Genomic DNA, 14,153 nt, shown 5'->3' with positions numbered 1-14,153 from the left:
ACCTCCATCCCTTACTGTCCTCGGTTCCAGTGGCTCATCGCTACCTAATATCAAACTGTTCTCTTAGGGCAACAGTATGCTCACAGAACACAGAGACCCTAGATGTCAGAAGTTCAGGTCATCCCATTGACTGCTGTCTCCTATGGTGGCCGTGAGGGAAGTGTTTCAGACAGGGGAGCCGCTTGGCTCCACAAGGTTATTTAGGGATCCAGGTCCGAGACAACACTGCAAGGCCAAGTCTTTCTCTCTCTCTCACTTTCTTTCTCTCTCCACACCACTTGGGCTCCTGTCTCTGTGGGGAGCTTAGACACACCATCCACCCGGCTGCAGTGGAGGCTGGGACACCCGAGACAGCCTTGGGCACAGCTGGCCACTCCCTAGAAACCTGAAAACCTGCCTGCCTTGGCAGTGGAAGGAGGCTCTCTGGTGTGACCCTCCCTGCCTCCTCCCCGCCCTGCCATCTTGTTCTAGGTCTCCCTAGTCTTTGGCTTTGCTCTTTGAGAAACTTTGTTGTCCGTCACTCTCCACGGCCACCAAGCAGAGCACAACAAACCCAACGTGCTTGGGTGCCGATCTGAGCCTCAGGCAATCACCAGCTCTTGTGGTCCAGCCTCGGGACACCGGGATGGTTAGGAGTTCTCTGGCATCCTAATGGGCCTCAGATCTGTCCGGTTCTAGGCAGCCCTGTGCATCAGCAAGCACACACCAAGTCCCTTTCCTGACACCGTTACAAAGTCACCCTCCTTTCCCAAGCTATCTCTTTCTCCTGTGCAGAGGACAGCTGGAGTTAATGGTTTGGATCATAAGGTAACACACGTAGCATGATCGCTTGGCCACAAGCCTGGCTTCTTCATCTACTTTAACACTCACCCTTTTACCCTTCCTCAGAGATCTCCTGTCCCACTTGGAGCCTTTCTGGAGGCCTGAAGAGGCACTGCTGTGTGGTGGTAGCATCACAGGCCCAGGTACAAGTCACAAGGCTGGACAGGACTGCCTGGAGGTCCTGGAGGCATTGTTGGGATGGGCTCAGCCCTTAGCTGGGGACTCTAAGAGCACCTACCTCCCCTAATTTCTGCTAGTAAACAGGGTAAGGTATGCATCATGGGACTCTTGGGCTCGTTTGGACAAGTAAAGCCTTCCAGACAGTAGCTATTATTATTACTTTGTTGTTGGTGGTGGTGGTGGTGGTAGTGCCTTATCCAAGTGATAGTCTTCGGAGCATGCGTAGTGACATCTAGTGAGGAAAAGGAGTGTGTATGTGTGTGGGGGGGGGTGGGGGACGGTGTCTGGGGAAAGGCTGGCAAGCACCCATTAAAGAAAGCCCGACCCTCCCTCCCAGCTGGGTTCCGGGAAATGGGGTGCCTTTAATCCTCTAGGCTACCAGGAGAGCTGGAAGCTTGGGAGCTGTCGTCACACGTGTAGCCCGTGACTTGGGCAACGGCATCTGGGATGATGGGGGTGGGGGGAAGACGGGGAAGAAGAGTCGAGGGAGGGGGCCCTGCGCTCCCACAGCCACTCAGGTTGGTTACAGACTTGGAGGATTCCCAGTACATACCCGCTCAGGCCAACCTCTCAGAGGAGCCTGGTTCGACCCCGCTGTGCGCGCACGCTCCTGGGACCTAGGGTTCTCTTGTAGCCCCCCGCGGGTGGGGCCCGCCTTCCGGGGTCTGGGTGGCAGGGGCAGATGGGGGCGGTGCCGGCGAAGGGGCCGTTACTTTCCCAGAGCGGCGGGGCGACGTCAGGCGGAAGGGCGCGGGGCGCGCACGCTTTAAATGGCATTCGCTGTCATCGGCGCTCGCGGCCGTGTGGGCAGGAGCGGGCTATATAAGCCGCTGAGCGGGCCACCGCGGGGCAGACAGCGGCAGCAGCGGTGGCAAGCGCAACGGAGCAGCGTCCCCCAGGAGCCTCGCGTCCCCCAACGGGTCTGCACGCCCCCCGCCCCCCACCCCCAGCCCCAGGAGCACTGGCCCGGGCCCACGAGGGCCGCTGCCACCCCGCAGCAGATTTGGATCCCCCGCCCTGCGAGCCCCAGGCTGCTGCCTCCCGGGGGATCCCGGCGCAGCGGCCGTCCCCGGAGAGCCCCGGCACCCTGCCACCAGGCCCCGCAGACGCCAGCGGCGCCATGGCGGCCACCAAGCCCAGTGAGCTGATGGGCGTCTGTTCCAGCTACCAGGCAGTGATGCCGCACTTCGTGTGCCTGGCCGATGAGTTCCCGCAGCCCGTGCGACCGGCCAAGCTGGGCAAAGGCAAGGGTCGGCTGCGGCGGCCGCGCCAGTCCCGTTTCAAGACGCAGCCGGTGACCTTCGACGAGATCCAGGAGGTAGAGGAGGAAGGAGTGTCCCCCATGGAGGAGGAGAAGGCGAAGAAGTCGTTCCTGCAGAGCCTGGAGTGCCTGCGCCGCAGCACACAGAGCCTGTCGCTGCAGCGGGAGCAGTTGAACAGCTGCAAACTGAGGAACAGCCTGGACTCCAGCGACTCCGACTCGGCCCTGTGAGGCAGCCCTCCGGCTGGCACCCAGTGGAGCCCCATGCTCCCGGTACCACCAGGGACCTCCGAGCCCCATGCGCACACACGCCAGCTTGAACTCCCGCTCGGCCACCAACTGGTCGGTGCGCTTGCTCCAGGTCCTCGGGCGGGCTCGGCGGCGCCTGGGAGAAGGGACTGGTGATAGGGGCTGGGGTGTGAGGGTGCGGCTGCTTACTTTGCCCTTGTAAATGTTTATTTTTTAACTCTTCCCAGTACGGACTCTGCCAAGTGTGCGTGCCGCCCGGAACATGGTCCGGAACACCACCCCCATCCCTGGGTCCCCAGCGCACGCTGGTGCACACTCACGCGACGCACACTCTCGCCGAACACTTTTGTAACTGTCGGGCGCGGCCGATGGGACTTGGGATGGAGGGGGGCGCAACGCAGTGGTGGCTGAGACCGGAGGATTGATATTTATTTTTGCATTGCGATGGCTGAAGGCGTTTATTTAACGATCTTTTTACTTGGATTATGTGCGAGGCTCCTGACTGGAGACAAATAAAGTCAATATATTTGCACAGTGCAATGTTTAAAGGGTGTTGACTTCTTGAACCTTTTGGGGGCTTCTAAGACTCGGGGAGAAAGTGGTGGGAATGGGACAGACATCGGGAACCCCTAGTTGAAATGGCTGCACAGACTTCAGTCACCCAAGGCAGGGCACGGGTCTATTTATTACCTGCCTGTCCAGTGGATCACCCCAGCCCCCCACAGTGGTACTGCTGTCTTTAGGTCCCCTTCACCAGTGGTTCGGGTGGAGGCACAATGGGGAGGGGCTCCGTGATGATGGGGAGATTCTGGAACCAGTCAGCGTGAACTTGGCATGGGGAAATTTGGGTGGACTACAGAGAGGGCCAGGGTTCCATTCAAGGTAGGACATTTGTGGCGTCCAGCTGAGGGGCTCCATGGCCCTCACGCTAACACAGCGCAGTGCGGGGAGCACCTGCACCTGCCACAGCGGCTTGCTGTCCTTTGGTCCCTTTCTCCTTTGCCGTGTCAGAGTTCCGCCAGGAGGGAGGGTTATGTCTTTGGGCTGAGACTGGAGGGCTCCCGGGGCGCCACCCTACGTTAGCAGCCGCCCCCCCCCACCACCCCGCAGCCTTTGTTTACAGATGAGCAAATGCTCCCAGCAGTGAGGGATAAGGCCACGGGAGAGCAGTGGTGCACAGCAAGCCAGTCTCTCTCCAGTGCCCTGCAGGGACGTCCCGCATCCCTGTCTACACCCTAAGGTTCCTGGATTGATTGTGTGACAGTGTCACCGTGCAGCAGGTGGCTAACGGGGCTATAAGAGAAGGTATCACGCCTGGGGCCACTTCCCAGCCCAGGCATCCAGGATTGCTCCATTCCGGACCCACCCTGATCCTGCTCTAGGGTGCATACACTAGGGTGCCCTCTGGTGGTGGGGGCTGGTGTGTGTGTGTGTGTGTGTGTGTGTGTGTGTGCGCGCGCGTGTGTAGGGTGGTTCCCCTGACAAGCACCCTTTAGCTCAGCTGAGCCCAGCAGGGAATCTAAACTTCCCTTCTCTCCCCATTCCTGGCCTCTTGTAACTCTGGGCTCAGCAGAAAGCAGAGGAAATGAAACAAAGACACAAAAATAGAAACACAGGGGCCAAAGGATGTCCTCCCTGATGCTCAGAGATGGGAGGACAGGCCCAGGACCCGTAGATTTGGGGGAGGGGGCCAGTGCAGGGGGGTGGCAGGGAGCCCTGAACTGGGAGATCCTCTGTCTTAGGAAGCAGCTGGGCTGCTGGACTGTCTTAGAGCTGGGCTTGTGGGAGGAGTGGCCCCCTGAGCTCAGCCCCAGCCTCTTCTCCCTCTAAGAAGGCTCTCTGGGGCAAGGAGGAGGACCTCACTTGCTGGATGGCTCGCATGCTATCCCTTCCTCTTCATGCTGCACCTCTTCCTTTCCCGTCTTGGCTCAGGTGCCCCAAGGGTTGGAGACCTGCTCCATGAATGTCTGGAACCTCTGGGTAGCTTTCTTCCCCTTGGAAGAACTTCAAGCCCACAACCCAAGCAAAGGCCACCCCGGCCATTGGGAGCCACTGCAGCCACCATCTGGTGGCCACTGCGGGTCAGCTCTGTTTCCCTGTAACATACAGCTGCTGGGAACACTACCCTGAAATGTTTGCTGCCCCAGGATGAGCAAAAAGGCCATGCGGCTGCTCCACACCCCTTTTGCCTATCCCCTGAACTTTTTTAATTGTTTAATTTTTTATTTGTCTACTTTTTTATTGCTCAAGAGCTGTTAGTTCATATAGCACAAGTCACTTATACTCCCACCACTCGAGAAAGAGGTGAACATGTTGAATGAGCATGCCTGTTTGTTTCCTTGCACAAAATGGGATGAATCTGCCTATGCTGTTGGCAACCTGCTTTTCCACTCGATTGGGGTTGTGTTTAAGAGCAGTGCATAAGGCCCTGCATCATCATGACTTTTATAAAATTCTATTGACTGGATGTTCCACATTTAATTCAGCTAATATCCCACTCTTTGACATCACAGTGATGTCTTCTTTGTACCCAGTTCTGTAACTGTAACTAGCCTTGTAACCGGCAGGACTGAAAATCCCATCAGGAAGAAAAGCCTGGTAAAGACCATGCCCCCGAGATGCTGAGGGAGCTGGTGCTGGGGTTGCTGCTGCATTGAAGGGAGGAGGCCAGATGGGGGCCGGGCGTGACTGCCCTGGGTGGGCTGTGCCCTACAGAGAGGAAGAGGAAGGCCAGACTTGGGGCAAGAGACTCACAGGGAATCCCTATGGAAACTGCCTGGGCTTAGCTCTGCTCTGACTGCCAAGGCAGCACACAGCTACCAGCAGAGGCACATTGCACTGGGCTGGGCGACCAAAAGGTGACAGAGGTGGAAAGCTAAAGGGAGACACAATGGTGCAGAAAACAGAGGGGTGCGGGGGGAATGAGGTGGTCCGGGGACACAGAGAAAGAGGGTAATTGAAGATATGGAGTGATATAGAGAAACAGGAGCAGGAGCCGGTGAATTCGAGGCATAGAGAAGGTGGCTACTTGGTCTAACATTTAAGAAGCCGGCCGAAGCTTTCACATCCCACAGCAGAGGACCCCAGTCTGAATTCCAGCCCTGCTCCTGAGTTTGTGTTTCCATCTAGTGCAGACCTTGGGAATCAGCAGGTGGTGGGTCGAATACTGGGGTTCATGCCACCCACACTGGAGACCTGAGTTGCGTTCCAGGCTTCGGGCTTTGGCTTTACCTAGCCCTGGAGAGTAAACCAGCAAGTGGGAGCGCTTTGTGTCTGACAGGAAAAAGGGAGAGAGGAGGGGAAAAAAAGAGAGGAAGACTGGCTTATACAATAAAGGATAGGAAGGAAGAAAAGTAGAAAGAACTGTTCTTGAGACTGGGGACTGGAGGAGAGAGAAGGCAGGAGGATGAACACACATGGAGGGGTTGGGGTGCAGGCTGTGCCTGGGCGGAGGAGGCAGGCTGCCCAGCCGTCTGGCTTGATGGGCTCATCCAAGAGGACTCGGACTTCCTTCCCTTCAGCAATCTGGGGCTCAGCCCACAGCCAGCTGGAGCCCAGAGTAGATTACCAGTGGTCATCTTGGCCCTGGCCAGCAGCTTCTCCTCAATATTTCTCTTTGACCCTGTGGGATATTTAGTAGGGCATTCCTTGGCCCAACTTCCTTAAAAGCAGGCTTGGCCTTTGCAGCCCACTGTGTGTGTGCCCAGTGCTAGACCCATATGATGTGGCATTGAAAGATGGGGTTAGCTGTGGACTTGGGAGCCCTCTCTCAGGAAGCACACTGAGACCCTTTGGGTTCTGGATAGATGGGGAAGCTTCTGGACAGGTGGGAGCCGCTTCTGAAAGATGAAACTGCACTTTTACTCTGATGTGGTTTCCTAGGTGTTTCACAGATGAGAAAAATGGGAAGTAGAGGAGTAGAGTTCTTGACCAATGCCACTCAGCAGGTTACTGGCGAGCCTGGTTAAAACGCACAGTCTGCATTGTTTCTTGAACATGAACTTCTTGCTCTTGTGAGAATGGGCTTACAGGCATCCTCTGCTGGCATGTAGCTATCAAGAGCTGCTGTGCCTCTGCCTTCTATTAGCCAAGTCTGTACCCCCCCAGGAGTTGCTTCCCATCAGTGTGTACCTGGTGGGGATGCTAAGGTAGAGCCCCATTCCTGGAAGACGGGAACGTTCTTGAATTCTCCTAACGGTTTCATGCAGCTTCTTAGCCCATGGCGCAGTCTATGCTCAGCCTTACCCCCATCACTCAGTCATTCAATCTTAAGTTCTCACTATACCTCATGACATCTGTGCGTATTTAAGCCCACCATGGCTACTGCTGCTTGGAAGACCAGGACTGGCACATCCTCCAAGCTCCCAGCAGCTTCCTAGACCATTCCTTTGGGTTCCCGTGTGGCATAGTGAATGGTTTTGTGCAAGCCAACAGCTTGCCCATCTGGAATGGTCACCATGCACTTTACAGTGAGAGCATCTATATAGGTCTGCTTCAAACTGCTGCGTCCTTATTGCCAGGACAACCTTCTCCAATCATCAGTAGAGAGGGCCAGTATGGGACATGGGTATTATCCTAACAACCCTAAACTGTGAGGCATCAGTGGAGTGGTTTTGCTGCCTGTGAGGAGGGAAAGCATATTGGAGACCCTTGGCACCCCTTGGCCAAGCATTTGGTAAAACCATTGTTGTGTCACTTTTGAAGGCTGAGCACGTGCCAACTGAACCCATAATTCCTGGAGAAGTATGCATGGAATCTTCTGTGTGACTGCTTGTGTCACAAAAGGGACAGGGGAGATGGGAAGGGATGTGAGGTTTTATGGAGGTGAGGGGCACCCCCGTTTAAAAGCCACAGAGACAGATAAAGTTTGAACTGTTGTTGCTTGGAATCTTTCTCAAAGGCCACCCAAGAAGCCTGGCGAAGACTCCAGCTTTGGAGCAAGGTTAGATGAAGGGCATTATCTTCCCACTCCAGTTTGATTGTTCCAGGGTCTCTTCGGGGTAGCCAAAATGAAATCGAGAGGAGGAAACAGTCATAAAACAGGCTGCAGGCCTCTGCTGAGAAAACAGCCCCGGGTGTGGTTTTTCTGGCACCTGAGACTGTCTAGAAGAAGCATGCAGACCAGAAACTTTTTAGGTATTTGAGGAATTTTATTACCAAGGCAACTAGGAATAGGAACTGCTGGTTGTGATGGATTGACCCCCTCCACACTCCCCTCCCCAAAAAGCACCCCCCAAGGAGGCTGGGCCTCTTGGCACCTACTTCAAGGCTAATGTGGCCCTAGATGATGATGGGAAAAGGAGACTCTCCCAGAACCCGCTGACCAGATTAGCTGACCAAGGAATGCTCCCCTCTGCCGCAGCAGAATCTAATGCCGTGAACTCGTGACTTCTCACTGTGTTCATGCTTCCTTTTTCCAAATGGAAATTTTTAAGTGTGTTTTTTTTCTACCTCTGTCCACTGCTATGTCTGGGTGGAGGTGGAGGAATGGGGTGGGAGTGGGAGTGAGGGATCCCTGGACCACGGGCTTCCTCATCCTGAGATGTCCCGAACTTTAATCTGGAAGTGACGCTTCATGGGATGTGGGGCTTGGATGTGTGCGTTGTGTTATTGGAAGATGGATCACATGGGTGTCTGGAAAGCCAGTGGGGCAGACGGCAGTGGAGATGGCTAATAGTTCACAAACCTCTGTCATCTGCATCTGTCTCCTCAGAAGGCTGAACTCGGTCCCTCAAACTCCCTGCAGTGGGTACGGTCTTGGCCATCTCAGTCTATTTGTGCTGCTTAAACAGTGTGCCTGAACACTGGGTCACTTAAAAAGAACAGAAATGTTCTTTCTCATGGTTCGGAGGCTGGGAAGTTCAAGAGCAAGGCTAGAGAAGAGCTGGTGGCCGGTGAGGCTGCTATCTGTTCCCAAGATGGCACCTTCTGGCTGTACCCTCCAGAAAGGGACAAATGCTGTATTTTAACATGGCAGAAGAACGACCAGCAAAAACAGGGCCCAGGATCGCTCTGTTCAGTCCTTGCATAAGGCCATGACCTGTTCATGATAGTGTTGTTCTTACAATTCCCACGGCCTCACCTCTTAGCATCACCCCACTGGGCATCAAATTTTAACATGAATTTTCTAGAGGGCACATTCAAACCACAGCACGAACCCAAGTTAATCCCCACTGGGACAGCCAAGAGGTGATGCACACCAGGCAGGGCTGGGCCTTGGCACCATGACCTTGTCGCTCCCATGCCCTAGTCCTTCCCCCAGCACCAAGCCTGGGTACCAATGTGACTTGCCTTCATCCCAGGGTTAGGACAGTGCCCAAGGTTCCTTGGTAACAGGGAAATAAACTTATGCCTCCCTTCCAGGGCCAGCAAATTCTTGCTGGGTCTCTTGCCCATTGCACTTTACACTAGACAAAGACCTTTCTCTCATCTCTGTGCAAGCAGGAAGATGGCTGCCCACCAGCCTTGCCCCAGGCAGTTTTTCTCATGACAGGAAAATTGCCCTGGTCAGGGTGGGGGACACTGATCTCCCACACAAAATGTGCTCCAGCAGTGGGACTGGGTTATGCCAAACTCTAACCTGGCTCTCTTGCTCCCCTGCAGTGGCCTAGAGCAAGTAATTTCCTCCCTCTGACCGCAAGGGCTCTTCCAGCTGTCAGTTTTTAATTTAACTTGGTCTTTGACCTCTGTGTGCAGGTGGCAGAGCACACAGAGATCAGGCATTCGGCCCCCATTCTGTACAGACAGGGGCAGGGAGGGGGGTGGCGGCAGTCCAGAGAGCAGAGCCTGCTGGGAGACGTCAGTAACTCTCCTCTGTTTCTTTCCCCAAGCCTTGAGGAGAGTCCCAGAAACTCTGGGCTGGGCTGTTCCCTGCTGAATAATTCATGCCAAACCTAAAATAACAGCCCAAGTACCATCCTGCCGCAAGGTTGGGACCCCAGCCAGGGTGCCATCATAACCTGCTGGTTTCTAGAACACCTTGAATCTGCCCTATGCTCTTCTGGGAAGGATTCTGACAGAACTGCTCCTTGCCCATTGTCCAGAACAGGTAGGAAAATCTAGACATGGTCAAACAAGAGGAACCTGCTAACCTTGACCCCATACCCCGAATAGTCTCTCTTATGGGTTCTTCTGTGTGTCCTGAGGTATATGGATTAGCTGTCCTTTGGTGAAAACCCCACAGGCAACATTAGGGCCCACCATTCTTTATTTTTGTAATGACACAGTTATTTAAGGCTATGATTTTCCTCCCAAGTATTTCTTTACCTCTCCAAGCAAAAGGTTTTATATACATACATACACTCATATAAATAGACACACACACATATATACATATTTTGATTTATTTATTCATTTTTAAGATTTATTTATTTTTATTTGAAAGGCAGATTTTATACAAAGAGACAGGTCTTCTATCTCTGGTTCACTTCCCAAAATGGCTGCAACAGCCAGAGCTGAGCCAACCCCAAGTTAGGACACAAGAGCTTCTTCTGGGTCTCCACATGGATGCAGGGTCCCAAGGACCTGGACCCTCATCCTCCACCACTTTCCTAGGCCTTAAACAGAAAGCTGGATTGGACATGGAGCAGCTGGGACATGTACCAGTGCCCATATAGGAAGCCAGTGCCACAGGATGGAGGATTAGCTTATGTGCCACCACACTGGTCCTATATTCATTTCTTTTTCTATAATTTTATTTAGGCTAAATAATGTTTTCTATGGAATTTACCTTTCCAGAAAGCTGTTATAGCAGTTGTTAATGGTCTTGTGAGAGAACATGAGAATATAGTGTATTTACTATATTTATGGTAAAGTCTTCCTAATAAGTTGCTCTTTATATTCTCTGTGTCTGGCTGGCGGACTAACAGGTATTCACTGTAATCTGTTCTCTTGTTTATTCTGGGCACACGATCAGGCTGTTTTCCAGCTTTTGTTACACACTGGTGGGGCCCAGGAGCCCAAGCTCTGGGTGATGGAAGAAGAGTAGAAATTTATGTGCTGTTTCTAGAGTGAGGTCTGATGACTGTCAAAATGCCTCTTCCACCTTTCCTACCTTCTCCTTGTGAGCCACACCCTGATGTGCTGGTAGGTCAGCCTCCACCAGGCTAATGAGGACCCAGGCCTCAAGATGGTGGCCTCAACATCTAGAAGGAAGCCAACGTCTAGATAAGAAAGAGACTTCTTTGTTCTGTAAGTCATGGTTATGTTACTCTCACTGTCTTGGTCCTGCTGTCTCATAGTCAATGATGCTTGTCTTAATCCCTGTAACAAGGTGATGCCAAGAGCGGAATGCAGCTATAATGGACACCCCAACCATCATGTAGCAGGGACTGGGAGCATAGATTCCAGGGGCTGGAATCAAACAGACTTGACTAATAATAAGTGAAGTTATCTCCTGCAACAGTATGAAAGGCCAGGCTCATGAATTCAAGTCTTTAATTCAAAAGCAAGCTAGGAAGAATTGCAAGCTTAGTGATTTTTTTAAAAAGTTATTTATTGGGGCTGCCCTGCAGTGTGGTGGATTATCCAACATGGGCACTAGTTCAAGACCTGCTGCTTCACTTTTGATTCAGTTTCCTGCTAATGGCCTGAAAGGACAAGGGAGGTTGATACAAAGCCTTGAGCCCCTGAACCCACGTAGGAGATCCAGAAGAAGCTCCTGGCTCTCAGCTTTGTACCAGCCCAGCTGGGGCATCACGGCCATTTGGGGCCGGTAGGTGGAAGATCTCTCTCTCTCTCTCTCTCTGTGGGTGTGTGTGTCTGACTGTAACTTTGACTTTCAGGTAAAATAGATAAATCTTTTCTTAAGTAGTTATTTGTTTATTTCAGATGTAGAGAGATAGAAAGAGCCACCTATGGAGATACTCTCAAGGTTAAAGCCAGGATCTCAGGACTGAAATCAGGTCTCCTGTATGGTAGCAGACAACCACTTGAGCTGTCATAGCTTCCTCTTAGGATTCGCAATAGCAGAACATTGAAGTCAGGAGCCCGATGCCTAATTGCACCTTGGTTGATAATCAAATTACGATATTGTTATTTTTCTTTTCCTGGTATATCTTTGCTTGGCTTTTAGTTTTCAACCTCTTGGGTTGGTATTGTGTCTTCCACATAACTGTGTAGAGTTGTATTTTATTTTTAAAATTGCCATGGAAATGAGCCTTAAGAAACAAGTTCATTACAAGCCTTTAACAAGTAAAGGGATTGTAACAATCATCAAAAACTTCCCAACAGCAAGGCCACTGCTTCTACCATGACAGGAAGTGGACTAAGTCAGCCTGGGCGAAGAACCCACTGCTGTGATCCGCCACTTGGAAAAGATTCAATAGGGGAGCTTGGGGAACTCCTTTGTCAAGATGCAGTCCCTGCAGGTGAACACAAGAGGTAAAGAGCAGCTCAGACCAGGCCAGGGTACAGTACCCTCCAGCATACACATGGTTCAGGTCTGGGGGCAGGCCAGGCTGGGCCAATTCATAACACCCACTGGTAGATCTGAGATCGAGGACTGGATATGGAATGGGCCTGGTCGGGTTGGGTCAGGCTGCAGTACCAGCCAGTTCATGTTAGGGTCAAGACTGGGGGCTAGCTGGGATGTGTTGCATGGCAGCACCCACCAGCACAAGCTGGAACTGGAGACAGACCAGTCTGGGCGGCAAATGCTGAAGTGAGGTGGGCCATGCCAGACTGGGTCATGGCACTGACCAGCACAGGCAAGGCCTGGTCATGGCAGGGGGTGGAGGTGGCAAGCCTGGTAAGGGAGCTCTCCAGTAATGGGGACTCTCCTACTGGGCCACTGTTCCTGCTGGTGAGCATGAGAGCTGGGACTGGGGGCAGACCAGACTGGGCAGGGCTACAACACCTGTTGGCCTGCATGTGAACTGGGCTAGGGGGAGAGCTAGGCTGGGCTAACCAGCTGTGTCCACTAATACAGATATGAGCCAGAGTAAGGGCAGGCTGGTTGGGCTTTGCCATAGCATCAACTGGCAAGTGCTAAGACTGGGGATAAGTACTGTCAAGCTAGACTGCAGAACCACCTGGAGAGTTCAATATCCAATCCAGTAGGGAAACTGTGGACACATCTCTGATGGGCTGCAACTCCCACTGGTGAGCATGAGAACCAGGAATAGGGGTGGGTTTGGCTAGATAGGTGGTGGCATCTGCTGGCATAAGTGTGAGCTGGAGGGTGAAGGTAATTGGGATGAGTTAGGCTTTAACACCCAATTATGTGTACAAAAGCTGAATGGGATGTGGGACAGACTGGGACAGTCCATTGCAAATGTTGGCAGGCACAGAAATTAGGGCTGGAGGCCATCCCAGTGGAAGTTATTGGGGGTCACTCTGATTGGGGCTGAAACTCCCGATGGTGTACGTGAGGCCGAGTGTGTGGAGGACAGAGTTGGGCTTGGCTGCAGCACCCATTGGCTTGTATAAGAAATGGGGCTAGAGATAGATCTGACCTAGCAATTACAACTACCAGTGTGGACATAGGCTAATGTGTGTGGCAGAATGAACTGGACCCCGTACGGGTGTGTACACATACAAGAGATAGGTCCTAGATCACCTCAGATGAAGCTTTGGACCTATAACTCCAACCATGAGGAGAGTGGCAGAATCTGTGGTCTGACAATGGAGTACATGTGTCAAAACATGGGCCTCCTCAGTGGCTTTGATGGAGCAATGGATGGCATACCCAGAAGCTCATGGAGCCTGCAGAGGACATCTGGTACCACAGCAGAGCAAGGAGGGCAGAACAGATTGGTCAACTAGCCCAGTGAAGCGTGACAGTAAATTTCTGGGTGAATGGAGACTCAGAGGTGGACTGTGTCAGCCAACTGACCTTGGACGGAGACCCTCATCTTTGGATCTGCAAGATCGACATCATTTCAGAACCATCAAAGCCACCTGAGCAGAACCCTTAGAGCATGCGCCACATCGAGGACCTTGGAATGATATCAGGTAGCCATTTCCCATCCCTGGGTACTGAAGTGGTAGGGAGGCTGGGTGTGGCTTCTCCCCTTTTCTCCCCACTTTCCCCAGATACAGGAAAAAGAAAAAGCAAATGTAGAAACAATGGTCGCACCCACTTTGCCATGATCTTTGACACTTCCCACCCTAATCAACTATGTAAACATCATCAAAGATAAAATTAAACAAAACAAGACAAAAAACCTCCCCTCAAAAACAATAAAAAATCTAGGGCCAGATGGACTTCACTGGTTATTAAACATTTAAGGAATTAACATCGATACTTACCAAAATCATCCACAAAATAGAATAACTCATTCTGTGAGGCCAGCATTACCTAAAAATACCACAAGAAAACTTCAGACTGATGGCATTTGTGAGTCTAGACGAAGGTTTACAGCAAGACACTAGCAAGCTGAATCCAAGAGCATATGGAAAGTATTACAAATTATGACACATGAGATCCCAAACAGTATCATACACTACATTAGGAGTACAAAGAGGAAAATAAAACATGTGACCCTCAGAACTGAGACAGGAAAAGCAAGCATTTGACAAAACTGAAGTCAGCATTTAGAAGATTTCTCTGCACACCCCTCCTAAAACTGTTCTGCACTTCAACTGTAGACAAAGGCCTGGTTAGATTTACAATTTTTTAATCAAACCATTAACCAGTTTC

General features: G+C 52.1%; 2 protein-coding genes across 2 annotated transcripts in view; both read left to right on the top strand.

The window, feature by feature from the left end:
• ALKBH3 (alkB homolog 3, alpha-ketoglutarate dependent dioxygenase) overlaps window positions 1-14,153 on the top strand; it is a 167,703-nt gene that overhangs the window by 52,777 nt on the left and 100,773 nt on the right. The window lies entirely within an intron of this gene.
• On the top strand, window positions 1,731-3,054 carry C4H11orf96 (chromosome 4 C11orf96 homolog). Its single transcript, XM_058663152.1, has one exon. It carries the CDS (start codon window positions 2,123-2,125, stop codon window positions 2,492-2,494), a length of 372 nt encoding a protein of 123 aa, XP_058519135.1. The 5' UTR covers window positions 1,731-2,122; the 3' UTR covers window positions 2,495-3,054.

Source organism: Ochotona princeps, chromosome 4, assembly GCF_030435755.1.
Source record: "Ochotona princeps isolate mOchPri1 chromosome 4, mOchPri1.hap1, whole genome shotgun sequence".
NCBI lineage: Eukaryota > Metazoa > Chordata > Mammalia > Lagomorpha > Ochotonidae > Ochotona > Ochotona princeps.
This window is presented reverse-complemented; position numbering and strand designations above follow the sequence as displayed.